General features: G+C 45.4%; 2 protein-coding genes across 8 annotated transcripts; one reads left to right on the forward strand and one right to left on the reverse strand.

The window, feature by feature from the left end:
- Positions 1 to 205: 205 nt before the first annotated feature.
- Positions 206 to 7581, forward strand: LOC136519651 (ASI1-immunoprecipitated protein 2-like). 7 transcript variants are annotated; one of them, XM_066513035.1, is made up of 14 exons: positions 206 to 948; positions 1364 to 1439; positions 1537 to 2024; positions 2217 to 2282; positions 2430 to 2515; positions 2807 to 3288; positions 3423 to 3857; positions 3971 to 4424; positions 4728 to 4958; positions 5048 to 5172; positions 5257 to 5645; positions 6242 to 6368; positions 6459 to 6664; positions 6741 to 7581. In XM_066513035.1, exons 2-14 carry the CDS (start codon positions 1433 to 1435, stop codon positions 6750 to 6752), a joined length of 3108 nt encoding a protein of 1035 aa, XP_066369132.1. In that variant the 5' UTR covers positions 206 to 948; positions 1364 to 1432; the 3' UTR covers positions 6753 to 7581. The 7 variants fall into 7 exon arrangements, with proteins under 7 accessions (XP_066369132.1, XP_066369127.1, XP_066369126.1 ...); XM_066513030.1 differs by having other exon boundaries at positions 207 to 573; positions 838 to 948; positions 6459 to 7581; XM_066513029.1 differs by having other exon boundaries at positions 207 to 948; positions 6459 to 7581.
- Positions 7582 to 8853: 1272 nt separating this feature from the next.
- Positions 8854 to 18241, reverse strand: LOC136521483 (probable galactinol--sucrose galactosyltransferase 6). Its single transcript, XM_066515231.1, has 7 exons — positions 17964 to 18241; positions 17109 to 17865; positions 10432 to 10774; positions 10143 to 10356; positions 9923 to 10057; positions 9494 to 9803; positions 8854 to 9384 (listed from the first exon to the last, which is right to left on the reverse strand). The coding sequence occupies exons 1-7, from the start codon at positions 18152 to 18154 to the stop codon at positions 9052 to 9054; spliced, it is 2283 nt and encodes a 760-aa protein (XP_066371328.1). The 5' UTR covers positions 18155 to 18241; the 3' UTR covers positions 8854 to 9051.
- Between the last annotated feature and the right edge of the window lie 2567 nt (positions 18242 to 20808).

Below are 20808 nucleotides of genomic sequence, written 5' to 3' on the forward strand. Positions count from 1 at the left end.
TGGACGGCGAGGACGTGCAGCCGTCGCGGCTCTTCGTGATGGGGCAGGGGCAGCCGTGGTGATTTGCCATACCCCTGCTGACTCGGATCCCATCTGGAACGCAACGCTCGCGTGCCACGTGAGATATGGTATTTTCTTATGACTTTTCTTCTTTCTTCTGGTAAAATTGTGTTGTCTATCGTTAAAGTGCTATGTGAACAGGTGCTCGCTATAACAGTAGAAAGTTAAATCTCCCATTCCCCTTCCGCAGGTGCGCCCGACGCCCCGACGCCCCGACGCGAGTGGCGAGTGGCGAACGGCGGCCGGTGGCGGGACAGCCAGCGGCCGGCGGCGACCCTCCCAGCTCCTGGTGCCCTATTGCTGCACCTCTGCGCCCCTGCTCGGAGCATCCCTGGCCTGGGCGGCTTACCGTCGAATCGGCCGGCCAGCGACGACGTAGTCCGGCGGCGTCCCCTCCCTGCTCCCGGCGGCCCTCCCCCCTACAGAAGAAGCTCTGTGCCCCTGCTCCAAGCATCCCTGGGCCGCTCACCGTCGAATCGGCCGGGTTTCTCCATCCCAGCAGGATTCAATCTAGTCAGTTCCTCGATCCTCGTCTCCTCCGGTCTTCCCTATGCTCTGTCTCACTCTAACCACGTCCGGTGCCCGACTGCCTATGTGTTCAATAGTTTTGTTCATTATGTATTCATGTGCTTTGATCTGAAATTTTGTTCTCTTATGTACTATTACTACGCATGTGAACTCAATTATGTATAATTGTGGACCTGTGGATGTGACCTTATCATGTTGTGAACTTAAATTATGTGTTATGCCATATGTCACTTGGCTATGTCCTTGTAGTTTTTGTGGTACCCTCTTGTCACATAGAATGCCAGAAGCTTGTCGCCACTTAATCCACCTGCTTTGATTCTATGGCTAACGTCCGCATCAATATCTCCATCTCTTTGTAAGGTATCCTTCTTATGCACTACTTGACCTTCTAAACTCACATCTCCCTCCTCCTGTACAACTCCGCGAAAGTCGCATCTCATGTATTCGGTTTTAGTTCTGCTCAATCTAAAACCTTTAGACTCAAGGGTCTGCCGCCATAACTCTAGTTTCCTAAAGACGCTTGTTTAGTGATACAAATATTGACATTGTTTTATATAAATTGTCCAACCTGAGATAGTTTGATCTAGTACAAAGCTAGAATGTCATTCTCTTTGGGACAGAGGGAGTACTAATTTATTGCACCTAACATTCTGTGTATATGTTTACGTGTTTGTGTACGGACTGCCAAGTTTTTCTTTTCCTATTTCTGTTCTTTCCATGTTTATTACTTGTTATAAACTTATTTACCTATTGTTTAATGCGTTGAAAATTAAAGGCAATTTTCCTCACTGGAAAGGAAGGACAATCAGAGCCAGAACTTTCTTCATAAACCTGAATAAAGGACATGCGATGTATGTTATCTCCCCTTCTCATCTTATTTGCATCTTAGGCATTTATATCACTTCACAACCAGAATACACAATGTCATTAATGCTTATATATGTTCAGTAAGGAATACAGACAGGGCGCCACGTAGCTCAGGTCGTCGCAGTAATGTTGCTTCATGGATCTCTGAAGTTAAAGACACATCTAATGTGGCCGTAAGAAAGAAAAGGGGGAGAAGAGCACCTCCATCTGCTAAAAGATTGCGTGATAAAAGGGTGGATAAGGCGATTGAAAGTGATGGTGCTGTTGACAGTGACAGCGATGATACAGATGGACAGGTTGGCAAAAGTCAGCCTAGTGCACACATTGAGGAACAGGAAGGTCCATCCTCAGCTTCAGAAGAACAGGACCATTCAACAAACTCTAAAGACATGCTCCAAAAAGCTAGCTCTCAAAGCACAAAGAAGGTTTCTAGAAGCTCAACAAGCAGCAAGCAAGGTGCACCTCATTTGGAACAGGAAGGTGCAAATGAAGATGGGTCTCATGTGCAAGTGGCTGCTGTGTACAAGGATATGGATAACGAAAGAAGCTCTCAAGAGATCAGGGATGATGTGAGTTTCTTGCTCTTTGTTCTGGTGTTTTTCGTTTTATCTATGATTACATATATTGCCTGTATGAAGAATGCCAATCTTTATTATTGAGAAGTTAATATGCATCTTGAAGTGATTTATTTGCATTTATGTGAACATATGATGCATCGAAAATTGAACCCTCAGTTTGTATTAACCACAGTCTATATCCAGCAGGTATCCGATGCACAAGTTGATACAACTTCATCTAATGATAAAAGTTCAGAAGAAGTTGAAGACGTGAGTGAGAACCTTAAATTTCTGTTTTTTTTATGGTTTGATCGACCTCAATTGATTGTATTTCGATTGGGTTGCCTTTTTCTTCTTTGATTGGATAATGCCCTAGTTTTAAATCGCCTGAACTGTGTAACCTGTTTCAAAACATAGGTGAAGGTGTGTGACATATGTGGAGATGTTGGTGAGGATGAGAAGCTCGCTGTCTGTAGCAGATGCAATGACGGCGCAGAGCACACGTAAGGCTTCTTCACTGCATTACTTTCTTTTTTCTGTAATAATGTTCAGTTGCATTTGATGGATTGCATACGCTAAAGTTGCCCATTTACTGTTTTATGGTTTTTAATTGCTGACTGCAAGGCTAATGGCACAATTAGCGTGCCAGAACACTAATAAGTCTACACATTTATTATCTTTGTCTATACACTCCCTGTTAGAGAGAAAACTGGTCTTTTGAGCACTTGTTTCCATTATGTCTTCCCAGATATTGCATGCGCGTAAGAGTATGTTTTAATATCTCTTTGCTTCAGGTATTGCATGCGGGTAATGATGGAAGAGGTTCCAGATAGTGACTGGTTGTGCGAAGACTGCCAAACTGCGGTAGAATCTGAAAAGGAGAATAGACTAGAGAAATCTCAGGTGAAGGTTGGCACTTCGAAAGAGCTGTCCTTTGAAGGGGAGATTAACAAACCTCCCATTGCTGCAAAGAACAGAAATTCTTCAGACTGTAAAATGAAGGCTGAGAATGTAGAAAAGAAAGAGTCAGATACCACAAATGAGGGGAATGATACGGTTGAAACCAGGATGGAAGAAGATGCTGCGATGACATCCTCAATTAGAGATACTATTCCTGAAACTGGTGGCATGTACACAGGGGCTGACTCCAGAAAGACAATGCAACCATCACACGAGATATTCATGTTTGATGCTGACAAAGGAAAACAACCTAGCCATCAAGTGGCAACTTCATTGGCGTTTAATGCTCTGAAGAATCAGGCACCACAGCCTCGTGGTAAATTGTTAATCTATTTTTTTCATATTTAAACTCTGTACACAAAATCCTTAATGTTCAAATTATGGTACTTTTAGGGCTTGCCCTGGTGGCATGCAATCAAATGAAACCATACTAAGCAAGGTTTAATGCAGGCCAACTTTCCAAATCCACTTCTTTCAACAACTCAAAGGTTCCGAAAGTGAAACAGCTATTGAATGAAGTTCCTCAGAAGCCAAAATTTTTTAAGGAATCTTGGTCTTCTATCATTAAAAAGGAAGGGCCAATCAGCATGACTACTAAGTCAGCGACCTTCAAAAAGCCTAAGCCTTGCGAGCCAGCAAACAAGGCAAAGTCTTCCGTCTTGCCACCTGCCGAGGAGCCAAGGGTGACGAATCAGTTGGTGAGCCACAACGTAACAAATGGTCAGTGCTCTTCAATATTGGGGCCTCCCTCTGCCACAGCATCAATGGTTGCTCCTGTTCTTTTAAAAACTGATACCACAGCTCAGCTCCTCTCTACAAGAAATAACATGGCTGACTCAAATAATTTAGGTGCTGTTCATGTACAGGGTGGTAAAAATTCTCTTGGTAAATTTCCTTTCACCCCCTTCCCCTTGCGTGTTATTTTCCTTATTTGACATAGTTCATATATTCTGATTGCATGCATTTTATTGTAGAGTAACTCTAATTTGTTTGTTCAGGAAACAGTGAGCTCAAGAAGCCTCCTTTAGCAAAAGTGCCGGGAAGTACGATGCTATCTAATGCTGAAAGATCCTCATGTGGGATTCTTGGTTCGGGTGCTCATAGAAAAGTGATTCAGAATTCAGATTCTTCACATCAGGATACTAAAATAAAGGATCAAACTGGCTTCAGACAGGGTGCTTCTAGCAGCAGTCGGAATGTGAAGAAGCCTTCATTATCAACTCAAGCTAATGAGCAGGATATGAGATATATTTTATCCATCCCTGGGAGCGGAGTAGATTGTAGCAAGCTGAAGTTCAAAGATACTCATCCATCTCTATCTGCCACACCAGGAATCTCTTCTGATAATGGTTGCATTATGCCAAATGATCATAGGGATGAACCTGCTCAAGGGGTTTCAGCTGGTGATGAACCATTGTTTTCAACTGTCCCTGAGCTGGACTGGATATGGCAGTATGAGTATTCTTTCCTTTCCATCCCATATGTGAAATTATTTACTTTACATTTTAAATGACTTAATAGTAATAAGTTACTAGACATTCCATTGCCAATCTACCATCAATTATGTAACCACTTTATAGATAATGCTTTCACATGTTTTGTGTGTTGTGTTATGTGATGTTATATGTGTGCTTTGTGGTTCATCCCATTTTTTTAGACCTGATTATCACTCAGCCTGTATTATTTGCTAGCAATTATATTATTTCCTCGATGTGTTTATTATATGCATTTTAAACTTTTTTTTTATTTCAACAGAGGTGGTTTTGAGCTGCAGAGGACTGGAAGATCACCGGAGCTGTGTGATGGTTTTCAAGCCCACTTATCATGTTCTGCTGCACAGTTAGTGTTGGATGTAGTTAAGAAATTCCCTTCTAAAGTCCAGCTTGAGGAAGTTCCTCGGCAGAATTCATGGCCGACACAATTTCAGGAAAATGGTCCAACTTATGACAACATAGGTCTTTTTTTCTTTGCTAGAGATGTTCAGAGGTGTGGTGTTTGCAGTTTTTCCCCTGATTCATATTTGTTTCATTCATATGTTGTTTTAAATTTGAAACTAACACTTCTGTCTTTTGCAGCTATGAAAAACACTACAGTAAATTAGTTGAAAATATGCTGAAGAATGATTTAGTTCTCAGAGGAAGTGTTGGTACTGTTGAGTTGCTTATATTCCCTTCCAATATCTTGTCAAAGAACTTCCAAAGTAAGAACCCTTCAGCTAGTTAAAGTGTCATATTATCTCATGATAGGTTTCAATTTGATTGATCACATTCGTATTCTGTCTCAGGGTGGAATATGTTCTACTTTCTATGGGGTCTATTCAGAGTTGGCAAAAAAGATTCCTCTAACCTCCCATCTTATGTATCCACAAGTAGACTAGAACGAAACTTTAATGATGACCCCGGGGCCATGGATTGGAGTACGACTGCTTTGTCATATACTCATTCATTCTCACAAAACAGGAGTGGTTTTGGCGAAATTTTGGTAAAGTCAACTAATTTTGCACCGAGTTTGGAAGCCAGTCATGAGGTGTGTTTGAATGGAGAGAACTTTTTGAATCAGCCTGTATGTGGAAGAGGTCTAGATGATCACCTAGATTCAGATACAGAAATAATTTCAACAATTAGCAATGGTGGTATGGGTCCCTCTTCCATGTCTATGCAAAGAAAACATCAGGTGAATCTTTATTCCTCATTTTGTGTAGCGCTTGCTTTTTAAACATTTTCTCTGCATTAGTTGTGTTTAAGTTACCATTTTTTTCCTCACATATGTAGGAGAGCTGCGTATTAGTGCATCAAGAGAAAAGCGTAGAATAACACATGCCACACTACCTTACACCTTTAGTAAGTTACATACGTGGCACTCAAACATTAAGTTGACCATAGATAAAGTTTATGTTACCATGAGCTTTCTAGAAAATTCCCTAGTCACTGACCGGAAGGGCGGGCCTGGTGCAAGCGGTAGAGTCTTACCGCCTGTGACCGGAAGGTCTCGGGTTCAAGTCGCGGTCTCCTCGCATTGCACAGGCGAGGGTAAGGCTTGCCACTGACACCCTTCCCCAGACCCCGCACAGAGCGGGAGCTCTCTGCACTGGGGGTACGCCCACTGATTCAGCTTATGGCCAACCTGCCAATATGTGAAATTTCCCTACACAACGTGAGAGTTTCGGATGCCAGCTTGACAACTGGCATTCTGTCACCTTGTTTTACATGATCATTCAGATGATATTGCATATCAGTATCTGAATGTAACATTTTGTTATGGATATGCAGAAACTTGATTATCCAGAACACGAAGATAGAATGAGGGACACCTTCGGTGGTAATGTTAGTGAAAGAGATTTTGATGTGAACATGGTGCCAGTTACTTGTTCTGTCTCCTTAACCCATCTTCAGGAAGGTAACTAACATTGTTCTCAATCATATTAGTAAGTATGAGTTAATTATTTATCACCCATGTTTTGTAATTTTTTTACTTGTTTGGTTAAAGAACCTGGCATGGTGAGCACAACCATCAACCTTAACGATGCAGACAACCTCATGGATATAGACCATGTAAATACCTGGGAGGTTAGCGAGGGTGCACTGGATCATTCACATGCATCAGGTGGTGCAGATAAAAGAAGTTTTGAGATGGCCAAAGTAGCTGATGAAGTCGATGAAGTACCCGAGCATAAGAAAATTAAATTGGATAATGTAGTTTCTATGAACTCTGATTTATACGAGAATGCCTACAATGGAAGGTTATCATCTAAGGTGCATTCCCTTTCAGCTTCTTCTGTGAATGATGGCACTAGCAATAAACCGATGGCTGGAAGCTCAAGCAGTGATGGAAAGTGCGTGTTTCCACTTGATCTAAATGCAGTGGATGATGCAGTATCAGAGAACATCGTAAATCACTACTAGAAACCCTTGCTGGAAGCTCAAGCAGTGATGGAAAGTGCGTGTTTCCACTTGATCTAAATGCAGTGGATAATGCAGTATCAGAGAACATCGTAAATCACTACTAGAAACCCAACAATAGCCGATCGTTTTTAAACCGTCGGCCATCTTATGTGTAAGGTCCGGCAACAAAATAGCCAGCCTACAATGCAGTGTTTGTTCTTATGTTACAAAAAGCAGTTGAATCCTCAGAGTATTTGTTTTCGAGCATACAATGCATTGTAGCACAAGAAGTGCCGATGACTGCATAAATTATTATCAGGGTTGGAGTCGGCTTTGCTTTCCTGATCTGGAGACTCCATTGCCGAAAGTACAAAGGTGAAATCAGAAAGGATATCAATATCAAAAGAAGAAAAGGTAGTGTATTGCACTATGTATGTGGAAATGACAGCAATATGATATTTCATCGCACCCGGATCAAGAAGCAGGACCAAAGGAAAAAAGTTTTGCCATGCAAACAGATAGTGAAAATGTTTTTTTGCAATTAAATAAACTCATAGCCAGCGTAAATAATAAGATCTCTTAATTAACTACACAATATTAATGAACTTGTATCCGTGTGCTTTACAAAGCTGGTCAGTCCAATGATACTCTAATCAAAGCTTAGGTAGTTTTGAGAACATGTTTACTTATTTAGCTTTGGCAATAATCAATCAAGCTTCTTCAAAACATTACGGTGCTTTGGCTTTTATGCCCTCGTTTTGAAGGGAAATGGTGATTTTGTACTTATTTTTTAAAGAGTAAATAAATTTTATTGGTGGTCCTCAAAACTTGTTCTAAGTTTTTATGTAGGTCTTGAGTTCTTATGTAGGTCTCGATACTTCCAAATTGTACGTTCAGCTCCTTAAACCTTTTCAATTCAGCTCCTTAAACTTTTCCCGAGTTTTCATTCAGGTACATTCAGGTCCCAATACTTTTAAGCTATGCATTTAGCTTTCTAAACTTATCATAAATTCTCATTTTAGTTCCACTATTTTCAAAATACACACTCAGTTCCTCCACACTCCATTGCATGTGCCCACCACACTCATGCGGCCACATCTTGTTGCACCGTGTTTGTCCACCCACAGTGGTGTAACGCACGAGGATGAGATGTGTGGTGGGAGCTCAAGTGGTATATGCATACCTAGTTTCCTACGACCTACTACGCCGCTTGGTCGTCCTTGTACTTGCTCTACTGCACGTCCTAGCCGAGCCTTCGGCGCTACGGCCTTCCTCGATTCCGCTCGACTCGCTTCTGCTCCACCTCCACCTCACCATGGCGCCGGCCCCTGCCTCGCGGCAGTCACATTCAACACCACCATGCTCCTTCCTCTTCTCCGTCAAGCGGGAACTCATGCTCATTCTTGCCATCTCCTCACACTTAATTAGTTCCTTTCTCAGCCTTCCTCACCTCCCTTCACAACAACAGGGCCATCGTTGCAATGCAGTAGGGTGAGTGTAGCACACGACATAAGCATCACGGCGAACACGACATGGCCTAGCGTGGTAGTGTGGGTGTAGCATTGCACCGACGATGCAACATAGGCAGGCATGAAGTAGCAGGGCGAGCATGATGCAGCGCTACGTGCGGGTAAGGTGAGCATGTGCAGTGTGGCGGAGGTGAGGATGGTGGTGAGAGGTGGATGGACTAAAATGGTACAATATTACAGCTTTATGGACTCAGTGTAATTTGCCGATTGGAGGAGCGGCCGGGGGTGCACGCGTCGGGGGAGACGAGGAGGCGACTCATCGCTGGGAGCACATGTCGGCATAAAAAAAATTTTGATTGCTCAGATGCACAAATTCAGACGTCGGTTCGTGCTGCCATGTTAGCGAGGACTGTTGGGGCATTTTACACTTAGTCCGTACATGTTTCGAATACGGCATAAAATAAGACTAAGCTTCGTGTGATCACTCGGCATGTGTGCATGTATTCAGATTCGTCATAGTAAACCACCGGATGAGGAAGTGCTGATGCCGTGCGATTTCATTTCTTAATCTGATCCAATCAACGACACCACGCTGATCTTAGAGCTTGTGCATTTCTGCATGTGCTATCGCTACCCGACTTAGGTACGGCGTAATCTCAACTCAACTTCTGAGTTTCTACTCGTAGTTTTGATACTCTGAATTCCTCTTGCTACAACGCACGTACAAGTCTACAGCTCAATGACAATCCTGTGAACCCTCTCCTTGGGCATCGCCTCCAGCTGCAAAACAACAATGCCGGAGGAAGAATCATAGGTGAACTCCAGCTGCGCAGAGCCCAGCAAACATCTCCTTGGCCTGACAGAGGAGTAGGCACCGAACCTGCCACACCCCCTCACTTCCACGCACACCAATCCGGTGGCATCCGAGCTAGGAGTGGACCCGTTGTCGTCGAGCAGCTTTGCGCCGTCGAGCAGGTGGTACGTCAGGCCTTCCACCGCCGCGCCGCTGTTGAACATGTCGACGAGCCCGATCGGGGCGAACCTGAACCCGGGTGCCAACTCCTGCGATGCATCATGAGTTAGTTGATTACAGGTGCCAGATTCTTGAGTTCGGAACTAGCAACAGATTGGACATGGCAACAGTGATGGGAGACATGGATGGCGCGCTGACCTTGACCGGCGAGACGGTGAGGATGTCTTGCTCGAGGACCTTGAGGGAGACGGGCAGTGCCGCGCCGTTCGGGAGGACGACGAGGTCGCCACTGGCATGGCGGTACACGGCGCAGTCGCCGTTCCATTCGACGTCCGTCGCGGCCTCGGAAATGAGGTGGACGTCGCTGCCCCTGACGCCGCACGTCAGGGCGTCGACGCTGGCCGGGTGGAACGTGGTCTTCTTCTCCGCGAAGCTCCACGCAGCGCCCTGGCAGTTGTACACGCCGAGGACGCCGGTGAACTTGTTCATGTTCCATATCTTGAGCAAGCTGCATGCAGCAGGAACCAACCAAGACATGGCACGGAGTTGTCAGGCATGCTCCAAACCGCGTCTGCGTTGCACCTGTCGGCAGAGACCCATAATGCAGCGGTGGGTGATCGAGCTCACCTGACACCGTCACGTGCCGGGTCGGTGAACAGGCAGTCCTTGGTCGGCCTGCCAGGCAGACGCGCACGGAGCACGGAGCCGTCCGGCAAGACGATCTTTTTCAGCAGCTCCAAGTCGTGCTTGCCGGGGGCGTCACTGCAAATCCATCACCAAGAACACAATTCAGCTGCCAATTCCACCGAACATAGGAATGGAGTATGGTGAGCAAACTGATCACGACCTGACATAGACAGGGCCGCCGCTGATCTCACGGGCCGAGCCATGGTACTCGCCGGCCGGGTGGAGGGAGTGGAACATGTCCCAGTCCGGGAGCATGAACTCGCCGAGGAACACGCTGTTGTACACCACCGCGGCGATGTGCACCGTGTGCGACGCGGGGTCCCTCGGGAAGAAGTCATCTGACGCTCTCACCACCGCCGTCTGCTTCGAGCCGTCGAACCAAATTGGTCAACGGATTCGCTATGAACTTCACGGTTAGGACGATGGTAGGAGCGTACCAGTAGAGGCCTAGAGGGCGTCGGTGTTGTGGCTCATGCAGGCGATGATGCCATTCTCCGGGAAATTCTTGGCGACGGAGGCGTCGAGCGCCTGGTGGTATTGCCTCGTGAGCTGCGCGCGGCCGCCGTGGCCGGTGCTGAGCGTCTCCAGGATGCACTGCTCATCCACCTTGACGCCGTCGACCCCGGCGGCGGCGAGGTACGCGTGCTGCTCGTCGTAGAAGCGGCACACGGCGCACGGGTGCATGAGGCCGACCCCTTGGGCGGTGATCCAGTCGGTCTTCATGCCGGGGTCGTTCTCGGCAACGCCCGACGAGATCTCGGGGAACTGCATCCTGGAGACGTACTGCTCCATGTTGTTAGTTGATCTCCACCAATAGGTCAAACGACCTATTGGGCCCTTGTCTCTGCTCCCTGATCGGGGGAGCCCAACCCTAATACGGTTGGTGGGCCCCTGCCGCACAGCACACATAAAAGGAAGGTGGGGATCAAGGCTCGGACAACGAGGTTCACTGGAGCCGCCATCCCACCCATAGAAAACCCTAATCCGATCCTAAAGAGGTGCTGCCAGCGACGGGATGTGCCCACCGACGACATCGTCGCCCCTACAGGTCACCACCGGACCACTGCAGTACCATTACGGACTCCACCGAGCCGGAGCTACCGCGGCACCTGCGTCTACCCGCTGTGGTACATCTACGGGGAAGACAAGGATGAGGTCTTCCCCGGATCTACAGGTTACACACAGAGAGGTACACACACCAACGTTTCTTACAATGGTATCAAAGCTAGGTTGCCTCTGTGTAACCCTAACCCTAACCGGGTAAAAGAAAAGGGAAAGGACCGGGGGTGGCGGACGTCACTGGAACCCTGGTCACCACCGCCACCGCGTGGGGAAAGAAGCCGCACCGTTCGACGGCGCACGACAAAGAACAGAAAAGATCAAATCTAGTTCAGATCTGACAAGAAAGAGGGTTCTTCCCAACTCTAACCCTAACTCACATGAGAAAGAAGAGTGGGTTCGGATTTGGCCGAACCCTAAGACCTAACCCAAGAAAGAAAAGCAAGGACGGACGAATCAAAAGAAAAGGTTCAACCGAAACCCTAACCCTAATTTGTAACCCCATCCCAAATCGGGTTAATCCCAAAAGAAGAAGGGGAAGGGGGAAGAAGGGGAAGGGAAGAGATTCGGATGAACTCCAAAAGGAAAAGAAATCAAAGAAAAGAAAGGAAATCCAAAGAAGAGAAAAAGAACAGAGGTCGGCACACGAACCCTAACCCTAGATCCATTCGGATGAACTCCGAAAAGAAAAGCAAGATCACAAAAGCAAAGGGGAAAAGGGGAGGGTCGGATACCGAACCCTAACCCTAGATCTAAACCCTAATCCCCAACACTCAATGGTTCGGATAAGAGGAAAACAGATCAAAATCAAAGAGGGGGAAAAGGGGAAGAGAACGAACTCGCCGTGCACCGCGCTGCCGACATCGCCGTCGCGCAGGAAAAGAAGACCAAGCCAGGGAAGATTTTTCGCCGGGCTCGGCCAAGGGGGCGCCACGGCCAGGTCGCTCGATGGCGGCGTGCTCACCCATCGGGGAGCACGCGCGCCGACGAGGGGGCCGGCGACGGCGCCATGGCACTCGCTCCACCGCCCGCTCGCTCGCCGTCTCGCTCTCGGTCACTCGGTTGCGATGCGGCTGAGAAAGGAATAGAGAGAGGGCGAAGAGAGAGAGCAGCGGAGAGACTGAGCTAGGGTTCGCACCGGCTGCGGCGTCGACGGGTTTTTATACCGCCCGAAACAAGCGCCCGGCCGTCGGATCGAAATCAACGGCACAGAACAGATCGGGCCGTCGCCGGCCCAGGCGGGCGCGCGCGGCAGCGCAACTTTGCCGGCCCAGGCCCAGGTTGCGGCCTAGGTGCGGCCTGCGCGTGCGCGGAGAGATGGGCCAGGCCACTGTATCAGTTCCAGCCCAACAATGAGGTTTTGAATCTATTTTGTTTTTTCATTTTCCAGTAAAGAATTTATTTCCTAGAAAATGAATAAATGGTTCAAAAGAAAAATAGAAAATGTAATTTTTCCCTGTGGGTAAAAATTTAAGAAATTGAGTATACGTTTTCCGCTGCTAAAGAAAAAGTATATTCTCCAGTGATTTTGAATCGACGTGATATTTAACTGGAGAAAAGAAAAGTTTTTGCAGTAAATCTTTATTTCCTGGAAATTGATTAATGGATTAAAGGAAATCGAAAATACAATTTTCCCTGTGGGTAAAATTCAAGGAAAAGAGAATTTTTCCACAGCCAAAGTAAAGTTGTTGATTCTCCAGTTGTTTTGAACCAATGTGGTATTTAATTGGAGAAAAAGAGATTTTTTCCGCTGCTAAAGAAAATGTTGATTCTCCAATTATTTTTGAACTAATATGGTATTTAATTGGAGAAAAAGAGATTTGACATGATTATTATGTTGTTATTTTCTGACCAACGTTGTTAATAACAATATCATAATTTTAATGATTTATGCATTAATTCTACTTCTGCCAACAGTGATGTAGAATTAGTGTATAAAAAAAGTTGATAATTTTATTGATTTATGCATTAATTCTACTTCTGCCCAACGGTGATGTAGAATTAGTGTATGAGAACAGTTGTAAAAGTTAATGATTTATGCATTAATTCTATTTCTGTCCAACGGTGATGTAGAATTAGTGTGTAAGAATAATTGTGAAAGTTAATAATTTATGCATTAATTCTATTTCTGCCCAACGGTGATGTAGAATTAGTGTATAAGAATAGTTGTATGTTTTGATTTTGACCAACGTTGGAATCAAGGCATGCAAATGGTGTTAATTTTATGTTAAGAAAAGTTTTGACCTGGTTTTCATCTTGTCTAAGGTGGACTGGGTAGTCACCTCACCATGTTCCACTGAGGTTGTGGCACCGGTGAGGGAGATAAAAGAGAATGATGCCACTTGAGCAACTAAAGAAAGGGATTTTGAATTCCAAAAGATGTCCTATGCCTTTTGAGCATAGGAAATGGGTCACTGCCAATAAGAAATATTTGGCTGTGATAAAGAACATGATTGAACCTGCAATTATGGGATCAATCCCAGAATTTGACACGGTCACCGAGTATCTCGATAGAATAAAGAGTTAGTTCACTGGCTCTTCAAAGATATATACTACCCAGCTGATAAAGCAGCTGGTGACAGGAGTGTTACTCTGGAAATGGTGACATAAGAGAGCTCACGATATGTTGTCGAAATTATGGCACTATCGTTCAGGCCATATTTCGAGGGGGAGAATAGAAAGACAAGTTAAGAAAGATATTCTTCCTCCAATAGAGCTCTCAGATTAAGAACAATGCAGGGAATGCATAAAAGGAAAGTATGTAAAAAAGATTAAGAAAGATGACAAACGAAATGCAAAAATTTTATAGATTATTCACACAGACATCTGTGGTCAGTTTTATGTAAAGAGTATGGATGGAAATGATTCGTTCATAACATTCACAGATGATTACTCCTGTTATGTCTATATTTACCCAATCAAAGAAAGAACAGAAGTATTAGATAAATGTAGATATTTAAGGCAAAAGTTGAAATCCAACGCAATTTAAAGAGAAAGATAGTCAGGTCTGACCATGGGGGAGTACTACGGTCGGCATACCCTAAAAGAATGACAAAGTAGCCCAGTATTCTATACCGGGAGAACCTCAGCAGAATAGAGTAGCTAAAAGAATCAATTGTACCCTGATGGATATGGTGGGCAGTATGATAAGTTACTCCACCTTACAGTTGAGCCTGTGGATGGAGGCGTTAAAACCCTATTCATATTCTCAAAAGAGTACCAAGTAAGTCGGTGCCCAAAACGCCGTATGAGTTGTGGACAGAAAGAGTACCCTCACTAAACCACTTGCGTGTGTATAGGGGAGCCCTGCTGAGGCTAAAGTATTTAACCCAAACATTAGGAAGATATATCCTAAAACAGTAAGTTGCCATTTATTTGGCTACATAGAAAAGTCAAAAGGTTTTTGTTTCTACTGTCCAGAGAGACACACAAAGTTTGTGGAAACGAGACATGCTGTTTTCCTAGAGGATGAAAAGATGAGGGGGAGCATGGTAGCTCGAGAAATTAACCTTGAAGTGAAGCGGGTGTATGCGCCCACTCCAATGATTCATGAGCCAATTTTCTCACTATATGCTGTCGCTGCACCGACAGTGCAAGATACTGTGGTGCCAGCACCTGTTGTTATCCCACCTATGGCAACAATGAATGACGATGAGAAACATGTTCTTCAGGATTCTATAGAACCTATTGCCACATATGAGGGGGAGCAACAACAGCCTCAAACAGTAGATGTGCCAAATATGGAGGCCCCTAGAAGGTCTCAAAGAATTAGAAAATCAGCTATTTCTGCTGATTATGAAGTGTATAACACTAAGGAATTTCAAATGGAGGATGATCCTACCTTATTTGAAGAAGCCATGAGAAGTGATCATTCATCAAAGTGGCTTGAGGCTATGAAAGATGAAATGAAATCGATGAATGCCAATAAAGTTTGGGATTTGGAAATAATTCCTAAAGGAGCCAAAACAGTAGGTTATAAATGGGTCTACAAAATAAAACTTGACTCTCAAGGGAATATAGAGAGATATAAAGCGAGACTTGTGGCAAAAGGATTTACACAAAGAGAAGGGATTAATTACAATGAGACATTTTCTCCAGTCTCATGTAAAGTTTCCTTCAGAATCATAATGGCATTAGTGGCACATTATGATTAAGAATTACATCATATAGATGTAAAGACGGCATTTCTCAGTAGAGACTTGGAGGAAAATATTTACATGGCACAACCGAAAGGTTTTGTCATGGAAGGAAAAGAACGAATGGGATGCCGCCTAAAAAAATCCATTTATGGATTAAAGCAAGCTTCAAGACAGTGGTACTTGAAGTTTGATCAGTCAATAAAGAATTTTGGATTTTAAAGAAAATATAGAGGACAATTATGTCTATGCAAAGTTTAAGAATGGGAAGTTCATCTTCCTTGTCCTGTATGTGGATGATATCTTACTTGCTAGTAGTGATGTCAGTCTACTACAGGAGACAAAGAAGTTTTGCCCTCAAAACTTGATATGAAAGATCTTGGTGAAGTCTCGTTCGTTCTAGAGATCGAGATTCACCGAGATAGAAGAAAAGGGGTATTAGGACTGTCACAAAAGACATACATAGAAAGAATCTTAAAAAAAGTGATTCAGTATGCACAAAATGTAGTCTCTCACCTGCTCCTATAGTCAAGGGCGACAGATATGGGATTTTCAATGCCCCAGGAACCAATATGAGCTCAATCAAATGAAAGTGGTTCCATATGCTTCAGCTGTTGAAAGCTTGCAACATGCTCAAGTATGTACGCGCCCTGACTTGGCATTTGTTACCGATTTTTTACTTTGCAGATTCTAGAGCAATTCTGGAACAAAATACTGAAATTGATAAAGAAAGTCTTGCGTTGTTTGCAAGAAATGAAAGACCTCGTGATGACGTATAAAAGATCTGATTGACTCCATATAGTGGGATATTCAGATTCTGATTATGCGAGAGTGAATACATATTCAGACGTGGATTTTCTATTATCTCGCAAAGGGGAGCTATTTCATGAAAAAGCTCAAAGCAAACTATGACTATATCGTCTACAATGTATGACAGTTTATAGCGTGTTATGAGGCAACGGATAGGTGAACTGACTAAAGAAGTTCATACCCGATTTGAAGGTGGTTGACGACATCTATAGACCACTTAAGTTATATTGCGATTATAATATGGTAGTACAGTATGCTCACAACATAAGTCAAGTGGTGCTGCCAAACACATTGACATAAAGTATTATGTTGTGATAGATAAAGTCCAGGATCAAGTCATAAGTCTTGAGCATATAAGTACAGAAAAGATGCTCGCGGATCCGCTTACAAAAGGCTTACCACCCAACATGTTTAGAGAACACGGTGTTCAGAGAACATGTAGCTAGCATGGGTTTAAGGGAAAGCCTAAAATTTCTGGACAAAAGAAGGCCCAAAGATAAGTATCTATTTCAGAACAGAGTAGTGTATTGTAGCTGTTAAGTCTATCGGCAATGGACCGTGACGATGAGACATGCTCTATGCGTTAATCTGTAATGGAATGAACAAAAGTAAATGATATGAAAGTGAAAGATGGAATGAGATCAAGAGGGAGAATGTTAGTTGATCTCCACCAATAGGCCCAACGGCCTATTGGGCCCTTGTCTCTGCTCCCTGATCGGGGGAGCCCAACCCTAATACGGTTGGTGGGCCCCTATCGCACAGCACACATAAAAGAAAGGTGGGGATCAAGGTTCGGACAACGAGGTTCACTGGAGCCACCATCCCACCCATAGAAAACCCTAATCCAATCCTAAAAAGGTGCTGCCAGCGACGAGATGTGCCCACCGACGACATCGTCGCCCCTGCAGGTCACCACCGGACCACTACAGTACCATTACGGACTCCACCGAGCCGGAGCTACCGCGGCACCTGCGTCTACCCGCTATGGTACATCTACGGGGAAGACAAGGATGAGGTCTTCCCCGGATCTACAGGTTACACAAAGAGAGGTACACACAGGTCTTCCCTTGATCTACAGGTTACACAGAGAGGTACACACACCAACGTTTCTTACACTCAATGCCGGCGGCGCCTGGACGGACACCGCCCCAGTAGCCGGTGATGGCGTGCCAGACGAAGACGTACTTGAGGCCGTACTCTTCCTTCGCTGCGCGCACCATCGTCCTGATGCCAGCGGTCGGGTCGTCGTGGCTCTGGAACTTGCTGTTCTCCCTGATGCTGGTGAGCCGAGGCAAGCGCGGCTGCTTGGCCTCTCCTGCTGGGTCGTCGGGGTTGGGTTGGTCCGTCCCTACGGACTGCCAGCCGTCGTCTATTATGACGAACTTGGGCGGCGGGCCGCCGGCGACGAGGCTGCGGAGCCCGGCCTCGACGCCCTCCTGCGTGACGTCCTGGTAGAAGGCGTTCCAGGTGCACCAGACGAAGTAGTCAACGATGCCTGGGAGCTTCTTCTCGGCGCGGACCCGGAACGTCTTGAGCGCGGATTTGGCCGCGGTGCCGGCGCCGGCGATGGCCGCGAAGGGATCGGACTCCGCGGCGCCCACGAAGAGCGCGCGCTCGAAGGACGCCGCGAGCGTGTCGGCGTCCCCGCTCTCGACGCAGAGCTCCAGCTCATAGCCCGCGCCGCCCTGGAGGCTGGCACGGAACGCGCCCTCCACGAGCGGGAGGAACACGACGTACGCCGCGTCCTCGCCGGCGCCGGCGCCCCTGGACTCCACGAGCAGGAACTGCGTCTCGTGTGGGACGTCGCCGCCCTTGTCCCCCATCCGCTGCGACATCCACCACAGCTTGCTCCGGAAACACGCCATGAACCGCACGTCCCTGCGCCGTCGTCGCCCAAACCAAAATCCAAAATCAGAGCGGAGTGGACCGAAAAATCGCAATTTTTTTTTCACGTGTTCTCAGGGTCGGCACCAGACCGTAAGGCTCCGACGGAGACGACATGGCGGGAGGCTGACTCGGCGAGGTCGGCGCCGAGGAAGACCCCGTCGACTGCTCCCCTCGCTGCAGCAGAGGACGCTACTACGGCTGCGGGCACGCCGGACAGGACCGCCCGGCCACAGACTGACAGCGTGCCTCCAGCGAGCTTGACGGATGAGGTGATCGTCATCTGCTCTTCGTCTCCCTTGCTCTGACTGGGATGGCGAGACGTTACTCAACGGCGGCGCCGCGACGAGTATGAGTCGTGGCAAGTATGGAGGAGGAGTGGCAGCAGAGGAACGGGGGAAGGCGGCGGCGAGCTATGTCAGCTTGGCGCCAAATGCGAGATCACTGTCACAGACGCCAGCGGCAGCTCAACTCTGTTACCACTTGCTAGATGCTATTGGGATCTGAATTGAGTGACTAGCGACCAAACCTTGCTTGGATTACGTACGTAGCATCGTCTAATATCTGTGCTTACTTGTCCGGTTTGTTCTTTCGATGGTTAGATTTGATCTAATAATTTATTGGGTATCATAAATATTAATAGTTTTTTATTTGTATAGATTTGATCAATTTTTAAATTGTTTGACTTCTCAAAAAATAAATATTGTACTCCCTCTATTCCTTAATATAAGCCATATAGTTTTTAGCGCCAATATTAACGTACGGCTTGGGAAAGGATGTGAAACTAAGGAAAAAAAGAAAAATCAGGCCATCTTCTCTCTCCCAATCAGATTGCTTTCTAAATCTAAGGGATTGGTTGTAGCATGTGCTTTGTACGGTGGGAAGGTTTTCCAAACTAATCGGCGTGGGAGCTGATACGCACCTATATTTTGGAATTTTTTTTAGAAATCTATATGGCTTATATTAAGGAACGGAGGGAGTATTTTTTTTAGAGTAAATTGCACTCACAGTACAATAACTATCTAAGGCCCTGTTTGGAATGCGGGATTTTTTCCCGTTCCTGTATCTTTTCCTGTGAAAATGAACTGATTCCTGTGAAATTCTTGTGCAATTCCTGTGAAATTCCTGCGTTCCAAACAGGCCCTAAGTGGGTGCATGTTAGTCCAACATCTTATAATTTGTCTAATTTAATGCGGCAACAATTTAGATGGGTGCATGTTGGTCTAATATCCCATAGTTTGTTTAATTAGATGTGAGAACTTGGCTCGTTGATACATATACGGTCCAAACACATGTGTTCGATGTCTTGGGAGCTACTCCCTCTATTTTAAATTATAAGTTATTTTGATTTTTTTTTGGTATATTGAATTTACTATAGGTTCTTTCGGCTGGCGTTAGGCCAGTTTCAATGGAGATTTCATAGAGTTTCATGGACATTAAATATGCTGACATGGCACTGTCTTAATGAAGAGAGAGAAGATAAAAGTTTCATGGGAGTAGAAAGAGTTTTATGGAGATGAAACTCTTCTGCACTGTTTGTAAAATATAGGTGTGTTGAAAACTGGGAGATGAAACCCCCACTAAACCTGGCCTTATTGTGTATGAGATGTGAAGCCCTTTCACATGTTCGTTAACTCGAAGAGACATCTAAATCGAGGCCAATGGCAACTCAAGAAACCAATTAATTGTGCAAATGAGTAACTGTAGCAGCGGCGAAGCTACATTACGACGTATGGGTCGGCCGACCCCAACGACCTTACGGTACCCTCGTGTACATTGGGATTTTTCACCAGTTATTATGACCCCGGCAGACCAAGGGCCCATCTGATGACAAATTAACGATCAAGTCAAAAGCTCAGCAGGTCCAGCAGCAGTCCAGGTCCAGCAGCAGTCCAACTTGATCCCCTTCTACCCTGGTTGCTCCGCTTGTCTAACGGACCAACGCTCCAACTCGCACTTTTTGGCCTTTCCCCTTCGTTGTGAACTCGTGATGTAGTGACGTCGTTCCTGACTTCTGGCGTCTGTGCGGCCGTGCGCCCTACATCTTGGCGAAGTGGCAGCTACCGACTAGCGGGTGAGGGCGGTAGCCGGTAGCCACGAAGCTCCCCACTATTCGCATCGGTCCAATATATAGAAACAAGTATATACTTGCTCCGTACTAAAAAAAAAATAAAGCTATTTTAGACAAGGCTTGAGTTAAACATTGAAAATATAGATTATTAATAACTTTTAAGTTGTTGAGTTTAGAAATGTGAAAGTCATATAAATAGATTTGTCTTGAAAAATACTTTCATAAAAATATACATATATCATTTTTTGATAAATATTTTTATAAAAACAAGGAGTCAAAGTAATACTTTGGAGACCGTGCCGCTGTCCAAAATGACTTTATTTTTTAGTACGAATGGAGTAGTGCAGTTCATTAATTCACAAAAAAATTCGCCAAACTTTTGAACCATGTGGATCACTTTTAGGTTGACCAATATCGAGTTTAAGATCTTATTTTTCCCCAAATATATAATCGTGCAGATATGTCATTTTGTTGCTCGTATCGGATTAAGGTACCTTCTCCTATTTTTTTATTCCGGCAAAATTGTGAAGTAAGAAAATTAGTAGTTTTTTTATGTATGGCTGGTTGCAAATTGTAAAGGGCCATGCTAGCGCTCGTACGTCCGGATGCCCACGCACCTACGTGCTGTCGTGCCTACCCACGATGTTTCGCGGCCCGCGCTTGCTGCTGCTGCTGCTGGGTCCGCGCTTGCATGACAGAGATAGGCAGCGCTGGATGGGTGTGTGCAGCGCATGTATGCCCACGAGTTAAACCATGTGGGGAGCAACACTTGGTGCAACATCCTGAAACCAGTTGAACACAATTGAAATATACGTTTGCAATATATGTGTATAACCACTGCAAAATATAACAACATCCAGATAAAA

Source organism: Miscanthus floridulus, chromosome 18 (assembly GCF_019320115.1).
Source record: "Miscanthus floridulus cultivar M001 chromosome 18, ASM1932011v1, whole genome shotgun sequence".
Classification (NCBI taxonomy): Eukaryota; Viridiplantae; Streptophyta; class Magnoliopsida; order Poales; family Poaceae; genus Miscanthus; species Miscanthus floridulus.